This window comes from Calonectris borealis, chromosome 14 (genome assembly GCF_964195595.1).
Source record: "Calonectris borealis chromosome 14, bCalBor7.hap1.2, whole genome shotgun sequence".
NCBI classification, from domain to species: domain Eukaryota; kingdom Metazoa; phylum Chordata; class Aves; order Procellariiformes; family Procellariidae; genus Calonectris; species Calonectris borealis.
In genome coordinates this window covers 1502522-1530352 of record NC_134325.1, presented here as the reverse complement: position 1 = coordinate 1530352, position 27831 = coordinate 1502522, and the positions used below count along the sequence as shown (strand labels likewise).

General features: G+C 48.5%; 2 protein-coding genes and 1 non-coding gene across 10 annotated transcripts; 1 reads left to right on the top strand and 2 right to left on the bottom strand.

Annotated features, from left to right (window-relative positions):
* On the bottom strand, nucleotides 1-4972 carry RPLP2 (ribosomal protein lateral stalk subunit P2). Of its 2 annotated transcripts, XM_075162957.1 has the most exons (5): nucleotides 4863-4971; nucleotides 4181-4304; nucleotides 2333-2381; nucleotides 543-641; nucleotides 1-118 (listed from the first exon to the last, which is right to left on the bottom strand). In XM_075162957.1, exons 2-5 carry the CDS (start codon nucleotides 4301-4303, stop codon nucleotides 42-44), a joined length of 348 nt encoding a protein of 115 aa, XP_075019058.1. In that variant the 5' UTR covers nucleotide 4304; nucleotides 4863-4971; the 3' UTR covers nucleotides 1-41. The 2 variants fall into 2 exon arrangements, with proteins under 2 accessions (XP_075019058.1, XP_075019059.1); XM_075162958.1 differs by lacking the exon at nucleotides 543-641 and having other exon boundaries at nucleotides 4863-4972.
* Nucleotides 2048-2180, bottom strand: LOC142088475 (small nucleolar RNA SNORA52). Its single transcript, XR_012675856.1, has one exon. It is a non-coding gene; the product is annotated as a small nucleolar RNA SNORA52 (small nucleolar RNA).
* A 483-nt stretch (nucleotides 4973-5455) lies between the features above and the next one.
* Nucleotides 5456-27831, top strand: PIDD1 (p53-induced death domain protein 1). 7 transcript variants are annotated; one of them, XR_012675699.1, is made up of 18 exons: nucleotides 6310-6434; nucleotides 8140-8511; nucleotides 10241-10654; nucleotides 11368-11571; nucleotides 12433-12487; nucleotides 12691-12892; nucleotides 13566-13694; nucleotides 14013-14192; nucleotides 14836-14983; nucleotides 16015-16150; nucleotides 16382-16532; nucleotides 18074-18197; nucleotides 19388-19506; nucleotides 19932-20039; nucleotides 20995-21200; nucleotides 21922-22282; nucleotides 24825-24967; nucleotides 25455-27831. XR_012675699.1 is itself a non-coding variant. In XM_075162951.1 (16 exons), the coding sequence occupies exons 2-16, from the start codon at nucleotides 8247-8249 to the stop codon at nucleotides 22157-22159; spliced, it is 2679 nt and encodes an 892-aa protein (XP_075019052.1). In that variant the 5' UTR covers nucleotides 5456-5576; nucleotides 8140-8246; the 3' UTR covers nucleotides 22160-23984. The 7 variants fall into 7 exon arrangements, 5 of the variants coding, with proteins under 5 accessions (XP_075019052.1, XP_075019049.1, XP_075019050.1 ...); XR_012675700.1 differs by lacking the exon at nucleotides 24825-24967 and having other exon boundaries at nucleotides 25455-27829; XM_075162951.1 differs by lacking the exons at nucleotides 6310-6434; nucleotides 24825-24967; nucleotides 25455-27831 and adding an exon at nucleotides 5456-5576 and having other exon boundaries at nucleotides 21922-23984.

Below are 27831 nucleotides of genomic sequence, written 5' to 3'. Positions count from 1 at the left end.
TTTAAAACAAAGAATTTTAATAATTTCTCTATAACAAATAATTAATCAAATAGGCCGAATCCCATGTCATCATCAGATTCTTCAGATTCCTCCTTCTTCTCTTCTTTCTTCTCCTCAGCTGAAGGAAAAAAAAGACCAAGCCAATGGTTAGTATTTACGTTTTTTGCACCACAGATTTTCAAGATACATGTTTTGGTGTTCTCAGCTTCCACACTATTGGCATTTCAGCCTCCATAATTCATCTCATTCCCTTTCAACAGCCAAATATAAACACCAAGGGGACACAGACACTACTATTGAAGGGATGTGCTTTACACAGTGAAGTCTGTCTGATTCTCAGTTCTAAGCCAGACCAATCTTAAGGTGGATAAAGAGCAAATGCTTCTGATTGCCCAAAGGAAAAGTAACACAGTGAATCTGTGAACTCAATCACATAGTGAACTGCCAAAGCGTAAAAGCCTTGAAATTTGGACTCAACTGTTAAGATTTTAACAGAGAAAAACGAAGCTGCCCTGTAACAATGCCTCTCCACCCATACTCACCGGCAGCAGGGGCAGCAGCTGCAGCAGGAGCAGCAGAGCCCCCTCCAGCAGAGACTGCCACAGCTCCCCCAGCCGGCATGCTGGCAAGTTTTCCATTGCCTGAGTGGGACAGAAGGGAAAGTATTTAAACGCTCATCGCAAGCACAGAGGTAAGGTGAAAAGGAAGAGAAATGAGAGTGCAGAAAAAACAGATACTATGTCTCATGGACTGAGCGTGCCGCTATTAGCTGAAAGGAACAAGAGACTGCACCCGTGATAAGAAAGTATAAACTATTCTGTGAAAAAATCTCAAGAGTTTAAGATTCACAAAGGCTTATCCTGAGAACACTGACAGCACATTATTAGTAAGTTTTCTTCTGTACAAAGTCCCCTTTTTTTTTTTCCCCCAAAACTGTCATATAAAAATAGTGGCAAACACATCCAATTTTACACATACAGAAAAACTGTATGTTCTCTGAATACAGCATAATAGCCCAGAAATTGACAATTTCAATATACCTCAAAAACAACATACAGGCAGCACTGGCTTCCCCCCGCCATTCTCTCCCCCCCCCCCCTTTTTTTTTTTTAACAGTACAGAGAACTGTGAGGGCATGACTGAATCACACTTACAGGAGAGAAGGGAGTGGGGGGAAAGATGTATTTATGGCAAAGAGTACAATATTTTAAACAAATTCCCCAGCACTCTATGAACCCTATTGCATCTCCTTTGAGATTAGCAAACTGACTTCTGATTTATGCTCATCTTTGGAAAGCTAGCTAGTTCTCTGGCATCTGCCTTTCACATACCAAGGCATTCAGAGGTCACGTACACAGTACGTTTGCCTGTATTCCAATTTCTGGGAATCAGTTTCTAAATAATTCCCTGTTACTTCAAGCTCTAATAAACCAGCCAAGTAAACAAACATGTTTCATATGCATGTCAGTATGTTCTAGGAAACAATTTATTTAAAGAAGAAGTATTACAGAAAGAGATAGCATAAGTGTGTTGTAAGCACATGCATAACGGCTCTCTTAGGTCTTCAGACCACACAGATAGAAATGTCCAGTTACTGCTCGTAACAGCAAGGCCAGGCAAAGTCCTGGCAACCTTTAAGCAAATATATGCCCAAAAGTTACCTTGTGCCTACGCACTTGCAAAAAAAAATAAAATTAATTAATCAGAAACCTTTGCACTACCTCAGCTCTGCTTTATTTCAGGCCTATGACCCAGCCAATTAATGTTAAAAGTTCCACTTTGGTAAGAGCACAAGCTTCTACAGAAGTCAGCATTGAGAGTCCTATCGTAGAGAAAAGCAAATGCCAGACTTGGGCAGCTCTAGAAGAGATGTGTACTGGAGAGGCTTGTATTAATCACAGAGGGTGTAACTATACCCTGAATGTGAATTGACACTGATTTACATTTAACAGTCTGTTCTTCCTGTTTTACATAATTGGTGCATGCAAGTGGGTAAACGCAAAATCTTCCAGAGAAATCGAAGGACAGCTAATTCTTTCTCCGATCAACATGTCCAGAAAACTACGTCATGAGCAGACTACCAGTAAGCTCATACATGTTTAAGTTTTCCAGTTTAATGTGGTCCACAAGCGAAACCCAGCAGGTACTGGCACTGACCTGCAGGGAATTAGAATGGACTTGGATTTCAGTCATTTCAGCCAAGATCCAGCATGGAAGTCCTCAACTGCGAAGCTAAACTGATGAATAATCAGGGAGTTGGCAGCAATTCCACGCTCTCAGGTTCTAAGTTAGCAGAGGCAATTATCTGTGACACTCAAGAGACTGTACTTACCCTGAGCAATGACATCCTCGATGTTTTTTCCATTCAGCTCACTAATAACCTGTGTAAATTAAGTTTAGAATGTTAATAGTTTCAAAACAGCATGAGTATAAGCTACATTTAAACAAGTACTGATTAATCATCATGTGCAACGCCTCCATCCTGCTGCTTATACTGCCCCAACATTCCTTATTTCTCAGTGGAAGGAACAAGACATTGAAATGAAAACTTCAGCTAAGTCTTTCATACTTTTCTGTGAAAGCTTTTTCATGCAATCTGTTACAATAAATTCATAATGAATCCAAGGACCTTGCAGAAAGAAGGATACACAGATGTCGTGGAGCCAATTAGGAAACCCCACTAATGGTCTGTTAGTCACTGAGGGACTGTTAACATATCTTGCTTAACACCCACTGGGAAGCTCTGAAGCACTGGGCCCTAGACCAAAAACCACAGGGTCCTGTTCCTAGCGTTACCAGATGTTACAGCCAAGCTGGCTATTGTATCCTCGCACTGGAACAGAGAGTCCCAACTTCAATTTTACTACCATTGTTGTATAACCAGGGACGAGGAAAGCAAAACAGAAAACCTGAATTTGCTAAAGCAAGCAGACACTTTAAAAAAAAAAAAAAAAAAGAGAATGCCACAGACCTTACTGGTGAGTCCCTGCTACCAGGAGCCAGTGCTGAACACTGCAGAATCACCAAAGGGCTTTAACCAAGAGCTTTTCAACAGGCGCCTCCTGCTTAGACAGAGCGTGCGACCTGTGAAATGCCATGCCTGGGGGCTTTGCTTCATCCAGAAGGAAGGTGTTTTTAAGACTTCACTAGATTTACACTGGCGTAGGATACAGCCAATGCAAATAGAAAAGGATTAATTAATCATGACCAAAACAAATTCCAGAGCAGCTTTCCGGATATTGGAGGATCAGAGAAAACAGCTGATTTATGAAGGTATTAAACAAACGTAAACAAGCCAAAGCCAAAAGACCTAGCATTTAAACAAGAGCACCACGAGTTCAAACCAACATCCCAAACCATAAGAAGGATGCTGTCAGCTCAGTCAGCCCATCGTTTGGTTGGGCCTACGGTAAAACACTGTTTCCAGCTGGGAAAGTAACTTGTTTTTTCCTCCACCTCTCTGGAAACACTCCACATACAAGTATGGGCCAGGTGATAAGACCATTTTTTTGTGGTTTTTTTTTTTTCGGTGGCCATTTATTTTTAAGTCCAAAAGGCTGAAAGTCTATTATATCACAAGAAACATTCTACTTAAGATACTTTCTTCTTAAAAAGCCTGTTTTTCAACATAACCATTTCAGCATTAATTTCCAAAATCTTCCTACATATTATTATTGAATACCTTTAATGTCCATGTTATAACTTGCCTATATTTCTTGGTGAAAGAACAAATGCTTCTTTGCAGTACACTAAATGAGAATTTATTACTGAATATCAGGCCTTCAAATGTGTTAGCGTTGAATCAATGCTGACCAATAGCCAAAATTAAGTGCAAACTGTACATTATGTCAGAACAGAACTTATTTTCAATACATACTTATCTGTAGCCACCATCCCATCGAAAATTATTAGATTGAGCAGTCAGAAGTCAGCAACAACTGACAGAGATCTTTGCGACGGACAGGTGTTAAATAAGAAAGCCAGACGTCTACAAAAACGTTGTAAAAATAGTTCTGATTGGTTAAGCAGTGTTTTAGAAATTACACATGTAATGATCAGCGAACGTCTGAACAAAACAAGACTAGATCAACAGCAAGGCAACTAAAGAAACACTGAAGCCAAGGAAACAGCTCCAATGCCGACTGGGACGCGACCATCTGGAATTAAGAGGCAATGCCACCTTGTTCATGCGTTCATCGTCTGTCTCGATGCCAACGCTGTCAAGGATCTTTTTCAAGTCCTTTGACGTGGGAGACTCGTTGCCACCAAGGACCGCTAGAAGGTAAGCTGCAACGTAACGCATCCTGGAAAACAAGAGAATTGGGTCTTCAGTGCTAACGATCTACTGTTCGGAGGAAGTTTCTCCTCACTGGGGGAAGCAAACCTCATCCTCCCGGCTACAATTGTTTTGCTCTGCGTTTAAATGAAAACCCACGACACGCAAGGCCGCGTACCGGCCTCCTGCCAGCACGGGGCCCCGCACAAGGCAGCCCGTTAAACACCGCAAAGCCGCAGCGGCTCCCGCCCCGCGCCAGGCCCCGGGGCGCTGCTGCCCGAAGGCCGAGCAGCCGGCCCGGCCTAACACTGCCGGCACCGCACACCTCTCCCGGAGGAAGGCACCGCGGCCTCCCGAACCTGTCCGCCCCCCCGGACGGCATCCCCGCCCCGGCTCCCCGCGGCGTTCGCCTAAGCCTGTCCGCAGGCCCTGGCCCAGGCCCCGGCCGGGAGAGCACATGGCCGCCATTTCCCCCCACCCTCCCGCCCGAAGTGGTCTCGCCCAAGGCCCGCTGGCGGGAGCGGGTGCGCCGGGAGCGACCATTCCCGCGGGGTGGAGGGGGGGGGAGGGACCGCCGCGCGCTTACTTGGGAGGAGGCGGCGGCGCGGGAGACAGGCCTGGGACGTGCGTTCGCGATGGCAGCCCGGCGGCGAAAGGGAAGAGGCGGTGCCTCGGCAACGCCTTCTTCCCGTCACCCCTCAACAACGCGCGCTGCCATTGGGCCAGGCCGGCGGGGAGCGGGCAGGCCAATGGGGAGCCGCGGGCTTTGCTGCCGCACTAACGGCCGCCGCGCGGACGACGGCGCATGCGCAGAGCCGCGCTGTCAGGCGCGTGGTGAGGGGGCCGGCGGCGGGGTGCTGCGTTAGCACAAGGCCGCGGAATTAATTTTCCGTCTTCAGGGTTTTTTATCCCCAAACGGTGGCATCCGCGCGGGCCGGGCGACGCCACCCGCCGTGCCCTGCCTTGACGGGGTGAGCGTGGCCTCGCGGGAGGCGCAGGCCCCTCCGCTGAGGAACAGCTCTCCACAGGAGGGAGCGGGCGGCTTGTCCCGTTCCGGGGAGGCCGGGAGTCAGAAACCCAGCGGCGGGGTCTCACTGTGGGATTACGGGAGTTACCGCCCGCGCGTGGTTCGCTGGATTTCTTCCTGGATTAGGAAAATGAATAAAAGTGAAAAGTTAACATTGTGCCAAAACCCACCGAACCCAAATAAACCCGAAGCGCTGCGGCAGCAGGGCTGTGAGGAGGCTTTGGCTATCCCTGCCTTGCCGCCCTGGGGACTCCCCGGAAACGCCCTGTGCAGGTGAGAGCACTCCACTTCTCTGGTAACTCTGGTGCTGCCAGGAAACAACCAGGCTGCCAGTTTTATAACTGAGGAAGCGCTTCAGAGAAGCAGTCAGCGGTTAGCGTTTACTCCGCGTGGGAGGAGAAATTTCCTTCAGGGCACTGTGCCGCTTGTGTTCAGCTTTGAGCGAGGGGCTCTTCCCCTCGGCACTCACGCAGCAGCACCGCCATGTCGCAGCATCGAGGCACCAGCTGGAAACTCCCCGTGACACAAAAACCCGGCTTTGCCCCTCGGGGCGAAATGGAGAGCAGCACAAATGCTGCGGGGCCTCGCCGGGATGCGGTGTTGGACCAAATGGCGTCCCTCGCTGCGAGACCCCTAGCTGAAGGCAGGCGCCCTCCCGGAGCGCACAGGGCGGCCGAGGGCTGGCTCTGCAGCACCCAGCCCGGTGCCCTTCCGGGCTTGCGGCCCCAGCTCCCGCTAACGTTTCTCTCCCTGAATTTGCAACAAATGAGCACCACACCGGGAGCTGCCCGTGCCTCCCGTTCCCTGCAGGCTGAGCCCGTGTTTGAGCCCAGAGGAGCCGCGCCGGGACCGGCTGGGGTGCCGAGGCCGTGGCGGTGTTAGGAAAAGGTCATTTTGTGACATTTTCATGACAGCGGGATCCCTGGGCCTGGTTCCCCAGAGCCGCCCGGCCCTTGTCCCGCATCTGGCACCGCCTCCGGCTCGTCCCGCCCCGGCAGCGCAGCTCGCCTGCAAACTTTGCAGGAAGTGCCTGAGTTGAGCGAAGCTCTGCCGGGCTGAGCCGAGCCAAACCGAGCACGGCCGGGCTTTCGGGACCCAGGTTTTGTGTGCCGGGGACCGGGTGCGGAGGGGGTGAGACAAGCCTGGCCGCGCTCAGCGGGGCACAGTGCGTGTGGCCTGGCTGCTCGGCTGTAGGTCCTGCGGGGGGGGTCCTGGGGGCTGAGCCTCGGCTCTGGGGCCCTGTGGGGGAGTGGGGGCCTGGGGCTGCCGGCGCTGGCGGCAGGGCCGGTGAGGACAGCCCGGGGCGGGTGTGTGTGTGCACACGGGTGCCTGTGCACACGGGTGCCTGCCCGTGTCCTGCGCACACGCCTGAGGCTGCGTTTGTGGTCTCCGAGCCTCTCCAGCCCGGCCAGTTCAGAGCTGCCTGCTGGTTCCTTCACCAGCAATAGCTTTACAAAGCTGTAGCAGACGGGCTTTTTGCTTACACATATCTGTAAGAGAGCTGTGTATGTGTTGCATACAGCCTTTTTGTAAAAAATGCTTACCTTTTTACTAAAGCAGTAGTTTCCATTTACCTATTCTTCCTGTCCTTATGTGTCCGTAAGGTTTCTGCTCTTTCAGGGAGCCAGGTGTGACACCTCCTCCCAGACGGTGCCTTGGGAACATCAGTGCTGCCATGTCCCACAGCTTAACAGTAAAAAGCACTGCTTCTTGGGGTGTTGCAGGGACATTAGCTTGCTTCTGCTGGCCTTGGACGTTAAAGCCGTTACAGGTTTTTTTGTAGTTCTGCATCACTCACTCAAAAGGAACTTGTATTCGGCTCTTTGATCCATGGCAGAGTTTAAAAAGAACTCCTGATATTCACACCATAAGCTAGTCTAATTGCCAAGCTCAGGAGGAGTTGCAAAAGATAAAGGAAGTGGAAAGAGCAGGAAACGGGGGACTTGGAAGTATGTGACTACTGATATAAAAGCAAGTGTGGTGCCTCTGCTCATCTTTGCACTAGCAGTGTGCTATGATGATAGTGGCTGATTTTGAAAGTCCTAGGTAGATGAAGGCTTCTTCACACTAAGAAGGCAGAGGAATAATTAATTTGTTCAAATTTCGTAGCTCTGCTCCTTTAGGTTTAAATCCTTCTTAGCATGCACTATGTGGTAGCTACTTTTCCCCTTTCTCTTTATCCGTCGAGGGTGCTGTGAGGGGAGGAAACAAGGACTAGCTGGTAACTAGCCGGCCATGGCTTCGTGCCTGGTTTGCTGTGTTAGAGCATCCCTGTGGAGGCAAATCTGCAAGAGCCCCAGTCCCACTGCGCAGTCCAGTGCTCCTGTGCCACGGACGTGCCTTTTCTAACCCCTGCCCTGGCTCTGCCACGTTTGCTCTGCTGCCCTTTGACCGTTTTCATCTACGCTCGCTTTTATGCCGTTGGCACCCGGTTTCACAACCGGGTTCAACGAGGACCCGTTGCAGCCTGCGAGCAGCCTTTGGGCTCTGCTCCTGGCTCAGCTCTCCCTGCCCCGGCTTCCCCCTCCCCTTGTAAAGCTTCCCGCTAAAGCACTTTGAAATCTGCCTAAGGCATAGGCATTTACCTTTATATTTTTTAAAGTTAATATTGCTATTTATTCTGATGGTGGATAATTGCTCCATTCCCTCAGAGGTTTTCCCTAGGGGCAGAAGCCTCCATGGCATCCGTCACCCTGCATTTCTGTGCTCTATGCCCACAAAGCTTTCAGTAACACATGTGTAATCCCTCCTGCCCTCTTGCTGTGATTATAAGCTGTTTCCAGATGCTCTGGGCTGGGGCAGGAGGCCTTCATCGTGCACTTGTGTTCTCTTTCAGAGCCATCTTTCCTCCTCCTCCTCATCCCGGCTGCCTCGTGGTGCCGCCGGTGCCTGCCTGCCTGGCAAGTCAGAGCATGTCCAGACCTCGTGGACGAGACGCAGAAGATGGCAGAGCTGCTGGGGCCTGGGGACGAGTGCGGGGAGGGGACTTCGGGGGCTCCTGCGCTAGCTGGCTCCTGCCTTGCAGACAACAGGCTGAACCTGGATGTTTATCCTGACGGCTGCCGCCGGTTCCTCCAGCTGTTCGAGGGGCGACGGGGAGAGGTGGTCCAGGTGGAGTTCCTCCGGCTCAGCAGCAACGATCGCCTCCTTGGCACCACGCTGGGCATCCTTCCTCATCTGAAGCACCTGAAATCGCTGGTGCTCAAAGGTAAATAGCTGGGCCCATCACCATCCAACTTTTCTAGGCTCAGCTTTTTTTTTTTATCCTTCCTTCCACATCTGCAGGACGAACTGCCCTTGGAATTGTTTTGTTCTAGTGCCCCTTACTACAGCTTTGGCTCTTAGCCTTGCTCAGAGCTGCATGCAGATTTCAACAAGATATGGCTTCTAGACTCTTATTTCCTTCCTTTGTTTCTACAGCTGCCTGGGGACCGGTTTTTGGAGTCTGGTTGGGTTGATGCTGCAACATTTTCTTTAGCCATCCTCTAGAAGAAGAGCATTTTTTGCACAGTTATGCAAGGAGAGGGGGATTGAAAGGTGTTGGATTTTTTGGTATATGTTCAGCCCCTCTTTCATTTTTGGGAGTATAACGAGCTGTCTTTGCTGCATTTCCATCTGAATCAATCCTAGCTTAATCCTTGCTTAGTGTCAGTGAGCATAGGTTTAGCAGAGTTCAAGACAGACCAGAAGAGGCTGCTCAACATTTTATCACAAGTATGACTCAAGGTGTACATGTAATTTGGCAAGCTGTAAAAACTGTTAGACCCATAAATATTAGATCATTCTTTGACTTTCTCATCTCTTTATTGTAGGAGGATCTCAATATAAATGGTATAATTTCTGTACCAGACTGAATCATTTGTTCTTTGGGAGGTGGAATTTTAAAAAGAAATGAGAGAAAAAAGGAGGAGTTTGTGGCCAGAATTCAGGGTTCTAGCTGACAACTGAAAAGATTGAGGTTCGTTTCTATATCTGCCACAGATTTCTCACATGAATAATTTCATTTGTCTTTTCCCCCTTTAGTAAGGCGAGAATAATGGCAATACCTTTTATCAGGCTTGTTTTGCAAGATGTACACACACCCTGAGCACCCTGAAGTGCAGTAAAATCGTTTGCTAAGATTTTCTTATGTACGAAGTGCAATGTGTCATTAGTTTGATTGTTCTCATTTTTTACCATTATGCAGCATAAAAAATGTTTGGTGCCCTCTGCTGTATATGTATACACATAGACAACGGTGGAGGGAGAGTAGGAAACGATGAAGAAGTGGAGAGTTTTGGAAGCTTCCTTTTGTTTGCTTGACTTATTTTCCATGGGTGCAGCCCTTCTCCAGTTTGAGTGAGGGACTTGTGTCCTTCCCCCTCTGCACTGTCTGGCCTACACAACACTGAATTACCTGCTTTTTTTTCCACATTTTCACTGCTTTCCTCATGTCTGCTTTCCAGTCTTGCAAGGGCAGATCTCAGTCCTCAGGGCTGTTTGTCCCTCAACAGCGTGGGCAAAGCCTGGAGAATGGAGTGTCTCCTTATCCATAAAGTGTTGTGTGTTGGCCACTGGTGCTGGTGGAGGAGAGGTGGGAAAGGAGAGTGGGAGGCTTGGAGGGGTATGGGCCACCCTGCTGAAGGGTGGTAGGTGTGTGGAGTGGCCTGGCTCTTTCTGAGCTTCGACTCCAGCTGCGTTTAGCAGAGCTCTACTGGTTCACTGTGGCATCTCTTGATTTCATAACAGGTCTTCACCATTATATCCCTTTCACTGACCAGGAAACTGAGGCAAGGACCAGAAAACTGACTTCTTTATGAGTACTTTGTAATCAGTGCTGCTCATTGTGATCAGTAACTCCCTATCTTCTGGGTCTCTATGCTAAGGAGTCTCACGTGAGGCTGGTGAGGTATCCCTGTAGCATATTGACCTCTTCCTCCACTTCCCTCCGCACCCAGGTGGCCACGCCAGGGATGAATTTGGCTCGTGTCAGCATGGCTCCCTGACAAGCTTGCCACCAGACGTTGGGAACCTGAGGTGTCTCACCCACCTGGATCTCAGCTTCAACAGCCTCTCCACCTTGCCCAGCTGCATCCTCCACCTCCCCAGCCTCCGTGCGCTCCTGGTGAGCCACAACAGCCTGGTGGCACTCCCTGAGGACTTCGGCTCGCTGAGCAAGCTGACTTTCTTCTCTGCTATGAAAAATCAGCTGAAGGACTTACCTCGGAGCATTGGGGAACTGGCAGTGCTGCAGGACCTGGATCTCTCGGAAAATGCTTTGGAATTCCTCCCTGAAGAAGTTGGGAATCTGCACAACTGTACAGAGATGGATCTCTCTGGGAATCGCTTGTTGAGCATCCCAGACTCCTTAGGTAAGTATTTTCTAGGGGAAAAGAAGGACATGAGCTTGCTGAGCTTTTGGTACAGTCTGTAGACTCCTCAGACCCCTGAGGCCCTTGGTCTCTGTCCCCAGAGTTGTTAGCACAAACCATCTGTTACATTAGAGCCAAATGGAAGTGATATCCAGAAGAAACATGCTTGGTTCAGTCAGTCCCTTTGAGTGTTAACGACTCTGGACCACGTTTTCTGCTTCTGTGGATCAGCAAGACTGCTAAGATTTCAATACAATTTACAATAGCCAAGGATCTGGCCTGGCTGGTTTTGGGTAGCACCCAGGACTGGAAACGGAAGAGCTGGGGTTTAATGGGATGCAAATCGGGGCTTGAAATCGCACTGTCCGGTGCGGACCATTCCACGGAACCAGGCTCTGACTTCTGCTGCCCAGCTTCCCGGCTCTTGGGTCCTGTATTACCTTGTGCCTGGGGTTGTCATTGATGCTATTATGGAAGCATCCTACATCCATACTTGTCGCTGGGTGCTGAAAAGCAGAGGACAGAGGAGGCTGCGTTGCCTCTCAGCTAACTCCCTGGACCCCTTTATTTTGTGACCTAAAGAGATGTTGGGCTCTTGTGCTTTTCCCTGATTGTGTGTGTGTACATGTAATGAGGAGAGCAGCGGGGGGGTTCGAGCTGATATGCGATGCAATTAACAGCATGGATGGGGGGTCGCTTGTTCTAACCTGCAGCCAATTTGAAGTCTCTGCAGCAGCTGCATCTCCACAGCAATCTCCTGGTGACGGTCCCTGCCTCGCTTGCCAGCCTGCCCAACTTGTCCAGACTTGATCTGCAGAACAATTGTCTCCGTGCCGTCCCCCCCGAGATCCAGACCTCACCATTCGTGCGCCTCCGAGGCAATCCCTTAGGAGAAACTGAGCCATCCCCGCAGGCTGGTAATTGCAAGGCTTCTGCTGCTGTGGGTTCTGCCCAGCTGTTCCCTCACTCAGCCCAGCGTGGCGTGGATGGGTTTGGATTAGAGAAGACAAGCAGGGGGGGAATCAGATCAGTATTTATTTGTCTGGAATAATTATTAGGTTGTAAGGATACAGACAGTACTCGTTCTGTTTTTACGAGGCCAAGCCCGGTCTGAAGGGCTCGGTGGTCCCCGGAATTGGGCTTGCTAGGAAAGGTTTTACAGTGGAAGTGAAAATGGGATTCACAGGAAACGGATCAGGAGAGATCCTTAAAGGGGCCCAGCCTTTTTAGCAGAGGTGAGCACCAGTTCTTGGACTTGCTGCATGGCCCTAAGGCTGTGGTGGCTCATGCTAGAAGCACAGAGAGCAATAAGATGTCATTCTGCTGTGCACTTACCTCCTGCTTTCCTGTGGCTCACAGGCTGCAGAGGAGCAGCTCTTTGTCCAAGATGAAGGTGATGAATGAGCAGGAATCTGAGCAGGGTTTCCCAATGGTGCTTACGTTCACAAGAGCAAGTGCTGATTGCAGGGGGGGCCCCAGGCAATCAAACATGGCCCTGAGAGCTGCAGGGGTGGCAGACTGAAATATTTTCTAATTTTCCCTGCTGCTGAGTTTTCCTGGGGGAGAGTCAGCATTTCCAGTGCATCTTGGGACCCCTAGGCCTCTTCCCGTCCTCCTGCTGCTGCTTGATCTGAAGCCTGCTGCAGTGTGAGCAGGGTTCCGTTAGCGACTTCTGTCGGATTAGGATTAAGCCAAAACTGAAATGCAAGTTCAGCCTTTCTTGTCTACCCTGATTTAAGTAACCTCTGTCTCCTCCTCCTACCCAAACCTTGCCGCAGATGAATCCAGTGCCAGAGGGCTACGAAGACTCTTCCTTGCATCAGGAGAGGACAGGTAAGCCTCTGTTATTAAGAACTTATATTTCAGTGGTGTAACAAGGTCCAAGACAAGATTGGTGGATGGTGGGTATTACACATGTGTATAGGAGCTTATGGCCTCAGTAGGCCAGTCAAACACAAGTAGGAGATTCTTCTGTTGATTTTTGGAGGGCTGAAATCATTGCACGGTGTCATACATTCATGCATTTCTTCTGGAAGCTTTACTGTCACCTCTGAAGGCTGCAAAGTGGTCCTGGCCTGTGGCATCCATTTCTACTTTCCACCTGGGGCTGCCTCTGACCCTCTGCAGATCTACTTCCGAACCCTCGCGCCGGACCCTCAGTGGGTAAAGCTGAGACACCATGATGTCCTGCTAAGTAGAGTCCTGGAGCTGCAGCCTCATGGGGTGAAATTCCAGCAGGTGAGGACACATCCACGCCACCTCCTGATCAATCTGCCTCTGCAGTAGCTCGGCAGAGTCTTCTGAGAGAATCTTTTGGGACTTCTGAGACAGCTACCCCTATCACTGCTGCTTTTAAGTAGCTGCAGGACTTCCAAAGAAGCCCTGCTGCAAAGACTCAGAAAGGACACAGCCAGCTTCTCTGGCACTGTGCTGGTCTGGCTCCTTTGCCTTCCCCACTGCTCCTGCTTGAGCTGGCCTAAACCTTCCTCACTCACAACCCTCCTCCTGTGCCAGAGGGCAAGTGCTGTTCCAGCATTTGGCCTTAGTCTGCAAGGAGAATGGTTTGCATCCTTCCCTAAAAGTCTGATTGTGTGGTTTTCATTCCAGCTGGTGAGTACTTACACCACCAGCCCCATCCTGGCTGACAGCAACTCAGTGCAAAAGTTGCTTTGCCCTTTCTGCCCACAAGCTGCTAAACTTTTCCTGCCGTCACACTACCTAGCGGACCTGGCATCTCCTGTCACCTCCCTGCAGGCTGCAGGACAGAGCAGGTTCCTATCTCCTCCTCCACTCCCTGCATATGGGCCGCTCTTCGCCCTCCCCCTTCTTGTCTGCCCAGGAAGCAAGACAGCAGAGCTAGGCTTGGTTTTATCCTTTCTATTGGTGTCCCACGGGAATGCTTTTTTGCCAGGAGGTGCAGATCTGGATGCCATACGCCTCCCCTCAAGCCCTTCACCAGCGTGAGGTGGTAGTTCGGACCTTCAGTGGACACAGCTGGAGTGATCTGAGAACAAGAGTGGAGCAGAAGAGAAAATCAAAGGTGAGCAGATTGGAGTGACCAGTGACACACGTCGTTCCTGTTTTCCTCTTTGGTTTTGCCCAGCCGAGAGTGAGCCCATTTGAAACATCTCATGAGCTGTGTTTTGACCAGCTGCTGTAAAATGTAGCGGATTTCAGCTCCAGGTTTCCTCTCTCATGGAGGTCTGTCTCCTGAAGGTGATGAGTTGCTGCCTGCCATGCTTCATCCCTGTTCTAGTGCTTTCATCTGCTCGGCTGTTACTGGCACTTATTTTCCTGCCTTTATTGTATTACGTTATATGCCTATATGTTTTATCTTCTTCCCTGTCTTCTGTTACAGAAGCATGTGGCTCACTGTAGTGTCCTTCACTTCTCTTGGTTCCTCGTTGTGTCTCGACTTGTGCAAAATGAATGCAAAGTGCCAACAGAGGGGACATTGCTCTTTTCCAGTGTGGATCCAAACATCAAAGTCACCTTTCCTCCCGGAGTCACTGAGGAGACGCGCAGTGTCAAGCTGCAGGTAGGCACGCTTTAAAAAACAAGCTTTGGTAAGCCCCAGTGCAGCTGTTGTCCCATGCCAGGTAGGGGAGCCAAAGGTGAGATGTCCGCCCTTAGGGTAATTCATGTCTGACATGGATGCTTCAAGGGCTGACCCATCTCAGATCACCTTCTGTCTTCTTCCCTGCCTGCAAAATGGGCTGTGCTCCAAGCTGCCCTGCATGGGAAAGGGGTCTCCTCGCAGCTCAGCCAATGCTGCCTCCGGCAGAGCAGCAGGTAGCTGCTGTGAAGAGAACACAAGGAGATTTTGCCTCTTGTTCCCTTGTAAAACATACCGAGCCTGGCAGAACAGCTCAGTGAGTGAAATTGGTGGGGGGGATTATTTATGTGGATCAAAAATTAATTGTTCTGTAGAGTTGCTAGATCATTACAATCATCAATTTAGCATTGCTAAATGCTATTGTAATACCTTGGTCTGTCCCAGCTTGCCAGGTTGACACCAGTATTAGAGCAGACTTCAGCCAAAGTTCACCCTGCTTCCATTTCTCATCGGGTTCTGAGCCAAGAGCAGCATTTGCTTGCTGGGTGCTGGGGCGAACTGAGTGAGCGATGTGGGAATTCGGGTGCCTGACTGCTCCGCTCACCATGCCGTCTTCCACGTCCAGGTGCTGCCAGTCTCTGCAGAAGAGATAGAGGAAATCACGGCCGATGCAGGGTGCAGAGCCAGTCCCCTGCTCTGCCTCTGCCAGGACTCCCTGGTGGATTTTCTCAGGCCAGTGAGAATTCAGCTGCCCCTCCCGCCCGGTGTCACAGGTCAGTTTGTTCCCAAAATTGACAAAGAGAAACGCCGTATGTGGAAAACCACGAATGGCAAGCTGGGCATTTTGTTTGCCTCTCCTGTTAATAATAAAGCTTGCTGCTTTTCCTGCAGGAACAGCAAGGTGTCTGCTGAGTGAGTGGTGGTGCAGGGTGGTGGGAGCTGAAGGTAGTTTAGGTCCAGCAGACCAGCGCTGGGCTTCACAGACCAGCAGCACAAGCTGGGAGAACGGCCTTGGCAAATGGATTTCTCTGCCAAACTGCATGTGTATTTAGACTGCTGGGTTTGGTATGACAGGTTGGAGAGGCACTCCTGCCAGCTGAGGAGGTGCTTTGTAAAAGGGCTTTGATTCATGATTGGCGATAGCTTGAAGCAGGTAGTGAAGATGCTGCCTCCAGGGGTCTGCCTTCTCTCTTACTTCCTTGCTCATGAATCAGGTGCTGAGCCACTGCAGTTAAAAGTGTACGATCATACACTAAGCCATCTCCCACTCTGAATACTGCTATAAACAACCTTAGCCTTGCCAGGGATTCCTCTGTTTGCATGCTGAGTACCCTGTGTCTCCTAATTCCTATTTTCTTTGACCTTTCCTGGCTTTCTTGTGAAGAAGTAAAATCTTTTTGGATGCGGCTTGGCCTTCATTGTAACACTACCTCGTATTTGTATGTCTGAAGGGCATCAGGATTGAAAAGTCTGTGGGATGTACGTTTAGAAAGAGATAGAACTTAATTAATAACCCTAGATATTGGTGATGGGAATTGTCTAATGAATCTGTTGGTGGAAATCAGCACACTATCAGTTTAAGTCTCCATATTCTGCCAGAATATCCTGGAAGCACTGGGGTAGCCTCATCCTTTTATTGCTGCTCTTCTTTGACCAAAGTTCAGTCCTGGATGCTGAAGAGAAGCCATGAGCCTTAATTTGGTGCTTTTAAAAAGTGAATCATCCAGAACCGTGGCTGGGTTTGTAAAGCCGTGAATAAAGGCTTCTGCTGCATACGGCATCTCTTGGTCATTATTGTCTTTAGGGCTAAATTTGGATCGGTCACGGCTGCATCTTCTCCATGGCGACCTGGAGGGCCAAACCTGGGATGACATTACCAGTCAGGTGGTCCTGGAATTCACCCATCTTTATGCAGTGTTTGAAGTCACCCACTTCTCCTGGTAAGTGCAGGATTAGTCCTGAGAAAAAGATGGGATATTCCTCTGCCTTGCTTTTCCCAGACTCTGACCAGGGGTCATGCCGTTAATCCTACCTGTTCCCTTTTCCCTTTGCAAGTCAGGCCCAGCTTAGCACTTTGTCTCCACCCATCATTTTTTACAGTCTCCTGGGTGTAACACTGGCTTCTCTTCCTAGGCAGGATCCCTCCTTGTTCTTAATTCCTTGTCTGCCAGGTACTGGCTGTGGTACACCACCAAGACCTACATTGGAGGCCTTGCCAAGAAAGTCTATGAGCGGCTGCGTATGTACCAAGTGAACTTCATTGCTCTGCAGAGGAAGAAGGACCCCGAGCAAGTCCTGCTACAGTGTGTCCCCAAGCACAAGGTCTGATCTGGGTTGCATTGCCTTGCTCCTGAGCTTCCTGGGCCTCCCTTTGTAGGACGTAATGGCAGCAGTGCACCAAATGGTCCTGTTCACTGCCCCGGGGTCATGGCTGGGGAATGCTGTCACCACACTGTGTTGGTAGCGTGATACCGGCTCACTGGGAGCTGGGGGAAGAAGGAAAACTCATTCTATGCGGTGGTGGATGCCATGCAGTGATTTCCTCCCCTGTGAACCTTGAGGACTGGGCTGCTAAAATCAGCTGAGCCCCAGTAACTGGCCATGTGCGTGCGGTTAGCGTCCAGCAAACATAAGGCAAAACATGTTGGCTTAAACTTCAGTGAAAGATATTAAAGTTAACACATCACTTATCTGACATGGGCTAGTAGCGTGGGCAGAAGCACTGCTTTGGTTTCAGCTGGAGTGGTTAGAAGTGGTACTCTTCCCGATGTTCCTTGCCGTTTACAGTTCAAGCAGTGGAACAGAATAGATGAGCCCTCCTTAATCTGCTTCGGTGCAACATCAGGTTAGTTTATGCTATTAGTTTGAGCTAATCTGGCTGACTTTGTACGGAAGGAGATGGGAAGCACTCACACATTCTCTTCTGCCGCCTCTGCCCTCAGCAGTGTTGCTTCAGATGTTAGCAAAGTAAGTGTGCATCTGTGTTTGTAGAGCGTGTACCTTGACAGACAGTGCAGCTCGGTGAGGTGAGGGTTATTTTATCAGACTGCCAGAACTGGGCTGTGTATCCAACTCTCTGCATAATCCTCTGGTTGCTCCTTTTTTTGTTCATGTGTTCTCCTGCATTGAAATGACCTGTGCGCATAAACATCTGTAAGGATTTTTTATATCTTGCGTTCTGGGCTAAAATTCTTTCCGGAGGAGGCAGCAATGGCACTCATAGTGAGATTGGGGCTTGGGGGCGTCTGTGTTACTGCCAGGGATGGTGTTGGGGTCAGAGAGAAGACTTACTGTTACAAACAGAAAGAAAAATAGACACCTCAGCTCTAGGCTGACCCTTGCACTGCCTCTGAGACCCCAGGTCTGACAGTGTGATCACAGGCTGCAAAGCCAAAATGAGCTTTCTGGTGTCCTCAGCTGTGTGCTATTGTAGCATGTGGCTTTTTGCAGAGAAAATGTCTTTTAATGGCATACTGTGAGGAGGGGTAAGGTAGCAAGTAAATGCCTCCCTGTCTTTGAAGGTTACTGACCTGTTAAAAGGATAGAGACATTGCTGAAAATGCTTTTTTAATGGCAGCTTTGGGATGGCCTATCTTTGTTAGTCCACATAGGCTTTTCTGCTTTTTACCTGAGGAGAGAAATAAGGAAGCCACAAAATTCAGAGCATCATTTCCTTGTCTGTAGTGAATGTACCTGGGATAGGAGAGGGTGGGTGTTTGTTCATTTATTTATATCCTTTCCATGTAAAATGGACTTTCCCTGTTGAAGGTGAGTGAGAGGAACATCATGGGCGTAGGGACACGGGCCAGGGGACAGATGTGCTTCAGACCAAACACGGGGTCCTGTGTTGTCATCCTTGTCAGGTTGACCCAGTGCTGAAGAAGCTGCAGGACCGCTATCGAGGACCTGAGCCATCCGACATGGTGGAGATGTTTGAGGGAGAGCAATTTTTTGCAGCCTTTGAGCGAGGCATCAGCATCGATATGGGTATGGTAGTACTGGGCTCCTTTCTGCTCCTACCTCTTGTGCTTCTCTAGCCCTAGGCATGTTTCTGCTGGGGGCTGTAATCCTCCACAGCATTCCTCTCTGTCTCCAGCTCGCCCACTACTCACAGCAGCCAGCCCATGGACATTGAACTTGTCACATTCTCTGCTCACCCAACTTCTGTGTCTACTTTTCCCTATGAAAGTGCTGTTTGCAGGCTTTCGTTTCCTCTCATGCTGTTGTGGCCTGCAGAGGGCAATAGCCAAGTGCGTTTAGTTTATGACTGATCTGCTTCTGCAGCCAGCTGTGCCCTTTTCCTGGCATCTTAGACACCACACTGGCATGCCCATGGTGATCTAATTAATGTTGCCCATTTCTGAGAGAACACATATAAAGATTTTTTTTGGAGAAGGTATTCCTGAAATAATCCAGAGCAAAGAATTCCCCCCTAATGGAGCCATTAGAAGAGAAGGAAAGAGGGAATAGGAGCAAAACTGAAGATTTTGTTTTATGCCCCAATGTGTCTGGACCTGTTACAGCTGCAAACTGAGCTATTTTCTGCAAAACCTGAACGTACAGCTCAGTTTCATTGGTGTAAATTAAGTGCAACTCTATGAAGAATAGTAGAGTGCGCTGGTCTTTCAGTGGAGTTCATGAGGCCAGAGTCTATCCCTCTGTCCTGAGTTAGGCTGGACTCTAACTTAATTTCTAGATAATTACATATATGAATGTTGTACCTGATTATATTTTTTTCCCTTTAGCTCTATTCCTATTTCTGCACCCACTGCAGAAATGGTGAAGAGATAGGTGACCTTTTTTTGTGCATTACAGGATGCTATTGCAGCTGATTCTACCCTCCGAGAGTGGAATGGACCAAGGATGGGAGGGAAGTGCCAAGGATGGACTTGACTCCATCTGAATGTCTTGCCCTGCCTTGCCTTCCATTCTTGAACTTGATCTCCACCTTGTGGCCATTCTCCTTTTTCACCTGTACGACCTGCTTTCTCCACAGCCAGTGTTTTCTGCCTTCCCGTGTCACCCAGCGAGGAAGAGGGGGTTACAGTTCTTTCAGGCATGAGCAGAAGGAGTAGGTAGTAGCATGGAGGCTGCTAGTGGATGATGGGCTGTTGGCCAGGCTTGAAAAGCTGCACACTTTTCTGCACAAAAAGTGTGTTTCTTGCTTCTCTGCACAGATCGCCCCGACTGCGTGGATGGACGCCTCTCGTTTATTTTTTACTCCCACTTGAAGAACATGAAGGAAATCTATGTGACCTCCCCTGTAGACAGGAAAGGCCAAGCTGTAAAAGGCCAGGTGAGCCACCAGTTACACTGACTTTTTGTTTCCTCCGTCATCATCATCATTGCTTTTACAAGCATAATAATCTCTGAGCACCGGGCATGAATCTTTTCCTCCCCTCTTTCCCTTGGCTTTGCATTTCACTGGTTAGACCCTGAATAAACAAGAGGAGTAGTCTGGAAGGACCACTCATCACTTAGCTCTCTGACTTACATTCCTGCCATTAACTCTTGGGGTGTTGGCAGTGAGTCCAGCCTTTATGGCAGAACCTCAGTGCTCCTCCCAGTTACACTTAATTGGGAGGCCATGTTTATGGACTGAGGATAGGTGAGAAACGCTGACTTCATTCTTTCCCAGACGGAAAAGGTATGGTGCAAACAGTGCAAACTTGGCCACTGTGCTGGAATCTGAGCCTCACTGCGTGCTTTCTGTTTGCAAAGGTCTCTTTCTACCGAGGGGCAGTTCCCGAGAGCATCCCTAAAGATGCCAGCAGGAGGAGGAAAGGACCAGACTCCCTCTGGCTCGCTACTCTGCCCATCAAACTGCCTGTGAGTTGTTTTGTCTCCTACAGAAAAATTAATCTAGATGGGGTAAGAGCACGGCCTTCCTGCTCAGCTGATTTTGTCTTCCTCCATGAGAACGGATGCAATGAATGACTGCAAGAAATGTCTGCCCAGCCGTGTCGTGGTGGAGGTTTCCCACCCGTGAGCTCTTCTGAAAAGAGAAACATGAATAGCTGGGAGTGGTCTCCATCTCTCCTGCTCGTCTTGCCTGTCAAGCGCAGGCTTGTTGGATGGGTGGTCAGAGAGGGTGGATCCTTTGAATGAATGAGGGATGTAGGACAGGAGGAAGCTCACTGTAATTAAGGGAAGTGTCCTGTTTATAAATTTCTTAGTCACACAGCTCACTCAGTGGGAAAAAAGAAATGTCTAGGATGAGGTAGTTAGGCTGGCTTTCAATACAGGTGTTGAGTATAAGTATTCTGGTGTGAGCCACTGGCCTTTAAAGGCTAGGCTGTATGTTGCAGTGAGAAATGCAACTTTTGCTTATGGAATTTAATTGATTTTTGAGAAGTTTAAAACAATAAATACTGTTTTAGTCTGAATGCTTCCCTTCCGATCGTGTACCATGATCTCACATCCCTTTCTGAAACATGCAACCTCAAGTACAAATCTAGACTAAGTGCTCTCTTACCGCTGAGGCAAATACGCTTTGGGGAGATGGGTCATTGAAAAATGCTCTGTAAAGACAAGAACGGAAATTTCCAGTGTGAGCTATGACTGCGAACACTATGATCTGATATTTTTTAGAGGCAGTGAGCATTGCTGGTCATTGCCAGTGTGAGGGCTCCTTGCTTCTTACAGCCTGACTCTTTAGCCCCAAGGTCTTCCTCCGTCCCCCGTAGGAGGAAGGACATTTCAGTGTGAAGACTGAATGGCCAGACACTGTCCTCTACAAAACCAATTTGTTTAGCATGTTCTCTCTCTCTTCTCTGTGACACAGCGATTAAAACCCCGCTGGGGTGAGAACCCCGGTCCCCTGAATGGCTTTTCCTTCCCTCCCTTGAACCTGGGCAACGCCGAGACTGGCTACCTGACACAGGCAAACCTGCTGAGCATTGCCAGGCGCGTGGGAGCCGACTGGCAGACCATCGGCCTGAACCTGGGCTTGACCTATCAGCAGATTGAGCGCATAGGATACAACAACAGGTAAGATAGGACACAGTGATCAACAGTGATGCATTATATCTGTCTGTCTGTCTGTCTATCTATCTGCAGTGTAATAGTATAAATTAATGCTTGGCTGGCTGAAAGTTTTCCCACTGGAATTGTTTCACTGAAAAAAGACGGGTTGACTAATGGTTCTTCTCAAAACATTACCTTTTTTAATGGAAAACTGATTATTTTCTCTTGCCATTATAAAACAAAGCTTTATGTTTGAAAAACAAAATTGGGAAATAACAAACCTGATGAGCTTGGCAGTTCAGATGAGTCGCATTCCTGTTTTGTTCTGTGATCTGGATTCCTGGCCAGACTCCATCTCTGACAATGAGCAGTGGTCTATGGCATTAATTGTGAATATCGTCTTTATTCAAAAAGAGCTTGTGGTACATCATGGGACATAGAGTCGGACCAAAAAGCCAGAGCAGTAGGAGAGAATGCGACTTGTTATGACCAAACTACTGTTCCTGTGGGGAATTTACATTCAAAAGCAGAATGCTTTAATTTGATATTTCCATTAGGAAAAAAAATTTCTAGAGAGATTTTAGTGCAGGAACTGCAACTCCTATGATGGGTGGGGAAAAGGCAGGCCCACGGAGTGCTTTGTGTGTCTGGATGGCTTCTTTGGGGCTCCAGTCATGGGCTAGGACTCAGGTAAGGCCAGTCAGGAGAGTGTGTTGGTTACTTCTGTGCTTCCCCCTTTCTTCAGAGAGGACCTTGACAAGCAGATCCTGGACATGCTTTTCTCATGGGCTCAGCAAAACTTGGAGGATCCTGACTGTGTGAGCAAGTTGATTACAGCCATGAAAGAGAGTGGCCGCCAGGACATCGCTGATGAGGTTGAAACCATCATTGAGCTGGGACGGCAGAAATACAGGGAGTCCATCCGCCGGGTGGGCTTGGAGCAGGAGAGCAGCACTGAGGACTCTGCAATAGCTATGGTGTAGCACCCAGCAGAAAGAACTGGGTTTTGTATGGGGTCCCTCTGCGCACCCGGAGTGACAATGTCTTGGGGCTGCTCCCACCTCAAGGGCCAGTGTCTTCCCGAGGAGCCGGACGTTGATTTACTTGTGAGCAGACTACTGAGCTCTCTTGGGTCTATACTCACGTGCCAATTCTGCCAATCCCAGGCAGTTTAGAGTGCATTTATGAGCCTTTTCTGTACTTCCCCTTCCTGACCTTGAGCTTTAGATTTCAGAAACATGGAGAAATTCAGAGACTGAAGTGTCTGTCAGTTGAGTAGTGGCTAAAGTAGCCTTTAATGAATTAAGACTCATGTTACGTATATTTATTTATAACTTATTCCTGAAACTGTTCTGCTGGAAACACTGGGTGTGAGCATTTGGGTCTGTTTGTGCTCCAGTGGTTGATGGGAAAGTGGAGGTGCAGTCGTGTTATGAAGGCCTGTGGTGCGGTGGGGACTGTTCAGCTGTTTCTGTTAATGATATGTTTTGCTCACATGAAAATGTGAACTGTATTCCCCATGAAAATGTTTTCTATTTTCTGCCAAATCTCTTCCAGTTCCCTCAAGCCCAAAACAAAACCTAAGTATTCGTAGGGAAAAGAGAAGAAACTAATTTCTAGCAAAATTGTTCTTGTTTTTTGGTTTTGCTCTAAAAGCTATTTTGGAACAAATAAAATTTCACATTGTCCCTAGGCTGCTGCACCTGCCAGGCTTTTTAGATGAGACCTACACACTGCTGGTCTTTGACAGAGTTCCAGTTTTATTTTACAAATAAGTAAAAATCCATAACCCTGCTGTTCTGGGAGAGACTCTAATTTAAGTGAAAGTAAAATTTCCCTTGCAGTTTCAAAAGGATATTCCTCACGTCCTCCCAGTGAAATACGCCCGAGTAGTAGTGAAGGTGTGACCCCTCATGGAATTTGGTGAAAAGCATGACTTAAATTTGCATTTTAAAAACTGGTCTGACCAGCTGTGAAATAGGCACTGTTGTGAGGTCGGCATGAGCTGTGCTGAGCTAACCTCCCAGTTTTGCAGTCTGAACATCTTGTATAAGGCTGGAAGTGTTTATTGCTTTTTAACTGCTCAGTCATTGAGTACTGAGGTGCCCTTCTCTTCCTGTTCCCCATCTCATAATGGGCCTCAACTAATGACCCACTAATGACAAGGGGAAATTTCATGCAAGCTTTGTGAAAGACTACTGTCATCTACGTAAATTCAGCTCTCTCAGGACAGGTTTGGATTCGGCATATCCCACTCTCTAAGCAATATTTAAAGGGCTGTTCTCAGTCTGAAAAATAGAAGTCTGTATAAAAGTGCCATGTTGCAACACCCAAAGTCAACCTGCAGCTGCAGGTCTGAGAAATCCTGGTGTGATTCTTCCCCCTGTGAAGAATCGTCGGTGGTTTCCCTGATGCTGTGTTTCTGACCTGCCATCACTACTATTGAAAGAGAGGCATAAAATCGTTCTGCCTTTTTTTTTTTTTAAGGCCATTCTAACATCTCAGGCCACGGAGTGATTAGTGTCCAGTCCAGAGCCCTGGACAAGGGCTTGCAGACTTGATTTGTCGCCTTGGGCCTAGGGACTTCCTCCGATCTGATTTCTCAGGCCGTGCTGCCCCTCAAGTCTCATGTTGGGTTCGAGTCAGCAGTTCTCTTTCGAATGTACGTTGTCTCTGGTAGTCTGTGTCATATGCGCTTGTCTGTAATTTTGATGTATACCAACGAGGTATGTGTTCTTTCCTCCAGTTCTGGAGAGTTGCATTTGGGCATATTGCTCTCACTGGGAATAAAATAAGCACTTAGCTGTTTCACAGCGTGGTCTGCTAATCCATAAATGCCTCAAGGTGTTAGGCAGAGCCAGGTCCCTTTAAATCTGCTGGCAGAAAGACACGGGTGAGCTTGGTCGTGCTGCACAGAAATGGGAGAAGAGCTCTTGTTTGGATACTGCTGGCTGCAAAGCGCAGGACAGACTGCAGCTCAGTTAATGGTGTCCCTGTAGCTTGGCTTTGCTGCGGTGGGGCTAAGAAGAGGGGAAACAGAACATTCGGGGCATGGGTTTGACGAGCTGAGCGTACGAATAGGGCCCAGGTGGAGCAGGTCTAGGGAGCAGCAAGACTAGTCTAGAAGGGACAGTGCCCAGGCTTAGCCTGGCCTCTGGGAAATGTGCAGGAGGCTTCTGGCTAGGCAAAACTAGGCTAAGGAAGTCTACAGGTAGCATGAGGTAGCATCCGCAGCTACAACGGGGTGAAGCTAGGCTGCACTTAGCTTTCCATTTGTGATGGCCAGGCAACAGCTGAGTTAGGCAATGCCAAAATAAGGGCTGGGGAGGCTGGACTCTATGGAGGGCTCACCCAGGCATTGGCAGAGCTACAGCTCTTCCAGATAACAGATAGATTGGGCTAGGAGAGAGGGAGGTTAGTCCTAGGTGTTCAGGTTACTCTAGGTATGGGCTCCAACCAGGCCAGGTGACAGGAGATACCAAACCCTAGACAGTATCATCAGTAGAACAGCTCTTCAGGATTTGGGCCGATAACTTAAGGAAAGTTAAGTAACTACCCCAGACAAGTATTGTTATCTCCAGTCTTTCACTGCCGAGTGGCAGCTGCTGGCCTGGGCCACCTCGCTGGCATCTGGTTTTCTCCTTGCAGTGACACCGAAGCAAGCACCCAGCTGAGGATATGGAGGTGCTGGCAGGAGATCAGAGCAACCATCCGACTGCTCTTTCCTTCAGCTGACTTGGCAGCAAATATTTGAGCTGGATGAGAGTCAACAGAACGCATGTTATTTTCAGGTGTGTTATCTTTATCAATAATCTCTTTGAGGCACAGTAACTCCTTCTAAGCCTGTAGTTGCTATGGCCAGGAAACGCTGATTACATTTGCAGTAGATGGTTGAAGCAGCAAAAAAAATCCCAACGTGGCATTTATCTTTTGAATCAAAAGATTGCTTTCCTTTCTGGCTTCTTTCATGAATTCATCACATACTGGAGTAGTCTCTTTCCCTTTTCAGCTATCTGGCTTTTCCTGGTGCCTATTAGGCACCTTACAATGTCCTACGTTGATCTGGCAGATTTTGTGGTTTTTACTGTGCACGATCCTGATGCATTCAAAATTCCCCCAAATAAATTTCAACCAGGAAAAACCTCCTTACAAAAAAATTTAAAAACAAAGGGAGAAATTGTTCGGGAGTGGGAACATTTTTTCTCCTCCTTTTTTGATGGTAACATCTATACCTCTTTAATTCATAATTAAATCCTTTTCTACTTCATAAACTTGCAGATCTCCAGCAGAATGACCAAGTGGCCCTGGGAGGTGAACAGTGTGTTTCCCACATACCACCCTCCACTTCCAGGTTCTGCTAACCACGACAGTCCTCTAGCTGCCAGGAGACAGATTCAGGTAAGATGCTTCCAGTCCCTGCAAAGATTAATAAAAGAAATTGCTGAGAAATGAAAGCCCAGACAAAGCTCAAATCAGTTTATTAATTCTATAAAAAACACAAGGCAAAGCCTGACTATATCCTACAGGGGGTTAAACTGTTTACACAGTCCTGGCAGTAAAATGCTGCATAATTCCTAATAAAAGACCTGAAGGAAATATGGAGGTGGGAGGGAGCTGTGTTCAGTTTGTCTGTTTACTGTGGCCAGACAACAATACTGTAAAATTCAGCACATCCATAGGATTGCTCTGATAAGGGAAAGGAGATACCTGTGGTGCACTGAGGACTGGACGGTGCAGCCATGAACCTGCCGAGCTTGATACAAAACTGAGGGAGCCTTAGAAGATACCCTGCCAACTGGTAAGACTTCCTGCTGTTTGGTACCCTACGGTGTCCACACTCAACAGTGTCATGCTGCTGTTGCTTTTAAAAGGGAAAGGAAATCTGATGGTCCTTACATTCACTGTTTTCCGCCAAAAGGAAGATCACAGCATGTTTTCAGCCTTTAAAGCCAAGAGTAGCTTTCACTGGGAAAGGTGTGGGGCTGGTTTTCAGACACTGGTGCATCAGAGCCCCACCCCAGGGCTGCCTCGAAGTGAGCCCACCGTGCGTATCAGTTGTATGTTGTCAAAATGAAGAAAACAACCTTTGCTACAATTAAGCGTGTGTCCATTTCCTGAACTCCACAGAAGTAAACTGTATGTTCTTAAAGCAATATTTTTCTGTAAATCTGTATGGCTTGAAAATCCAGGGGGAGAGTTTGATGCTTGTTCCAGTTCTCAGCTATCTTGAAGGAACTCGGTGACTGGGAAATGTAGAAACCAGGTAGGCACCATGACGAAGGAAAATTTAGCCTCTACCCTTCCTGCCTCGCAGTAGGTCTGTAGGTTGAACCCGTGCAGAAGGTTGCTTTAGGAGGCTGGGACTAAGATCCTCCCGCTTGGTTTGATCATTGAACACCAGTGCAGTTCTTGTCTTTTCCAGACAGGAGATAGTGGAACTGGAAAATGTGCAGGGAGCAGGAAGGATGCTCAGAGACGAGTACTACAGAGTATTTTTAATTCTTTTTACAGCAGAGTATTACACCTCCTGGGAAAGGATAAAGACTGTGAATAGATGGTCGCCATCCACTGTTTCTCAACTAGGTGGCACCAAATGAAATAATGCAACATCACCGGCAAATAAGCAAAAGGAGATACTTTTTTTCCCACTGCATAGTTCTAATGCTGACTCATTGCTGTGAGATGTTTGAGGCCAAAATATAAATGTTGTGTTCAGAAAGTAATTGGTTAAATTGGTGGGAAAAAGATCCTCTAAAAAGCAAACACATATGGAAAGCTGACTGCATTCCTACATGGAAGGAGTGAGACGTTGGGGCTGCCTTTCTCAGGCAGGAGATGAATAAGACAGCAGCAACAGAGTATGTGGAGAAACAAAGCAGGCAGAGGAGGCAGCTCAGACATCTCTGCTTGCTTTCTCTAGAAAGGCAAGACGGTTGCAAGTCTTGCTTCTGCTGAAGCTGCCCTGTGGATAGGGGGAGACCATGCTTGCATGGGTCGGAGGCGGCTGTTGCCTGGACCCCTCCTCAGAGCCACGTGGCCGAGCTTCGCTCCGGGATTGAGAATTTCAGTGGTGACCCATAACAAACCAGGCAGCACTGCCCAAAGGGAGAGACGGGATTTCTGCCCTGGGCAAGTTAAGCTTGAAAACAGCCGCTCTGCTTTGTTTTCACTGGAGTTATCTCCGGGCATCTCCTGGCTGGGCACACTAAGTCCCACGCACTGGGTCACTGCTCCCATGTGCCGGATCACCAGGTGGAGCCACATCTTGGGGCAGGCCCTGTGTGGCCATGAGGTGCTGGGTCGCAGGAGGCCACCAGGGAATATAGGTCGGTCACAGGGGATATGGGACAGCCTCATACGTCACAGAGAAGTTGGGCAGGTCTGATTTAGCTAACGGGATGTGAGAGCTCGAGGGAAGCTGTCTGCAGACATTTAGTGAGTGACTTGGGAAAACAGCAAGCTAATATTCCTCATCTTTTAGTTGCTCAAGCTGCTGTTAGTTTCCAGGCTTTCACCACCCTGTCAGCCCTCTGCTTGAACCAGCAAGGGTAAACCTTGGTATTTCTAATAAAAACACAAATAGCTTGAGAAATTTTTGAGTCTTCCTCCTTGGTAATGCAGAAGACCTTTTTTCCTGATAAGAAAAGGTGCCAGG

Coding starts and splice junctions, on each gene's coding strand:
- RPLP2 (XM_075162957.1), bottom strand. CDS start 4,303: ATGCGTTACGTTGCAGCTTACCTTCTAGCGGTCCTTGGTGGCAACGAG. Junction 2,382..4,180: donor ACGATGAACGCATGAACAAG/GTGGCATTGCCT, acceptor TAATTTACACAG/GTTATTAGTGAGCTGAATGG. Junction 119..542: donor AGCTGCTGCCCCTGCTGCCG/GTGAGTATGGGT, acceptor TTTTTCCTTCAG/CTGAGGAGAAGAAAGAAGAG.
- PIDD1 (XM_075162951.1), top strand. CDS start 8,247: ATGGCAGAGCTGCTGGGGCCTGGGGACGAGTGCGGGGAGGGGACTTCG. Junction 13,695..14,012: donor AGCAGAAGAGAAAATCAAAG/GTGAGCAGATTG, acceptor CTTCTGTTACAG/AAGCATGTGGCTCACTGTAG. Junction 18,198..19,387: donor AGGCATCAGCATCGATATGG/GTATGGTAGTAC, acceptor TTCTCTGCACAG/ATCGCCCCGACTGCGTGGAT.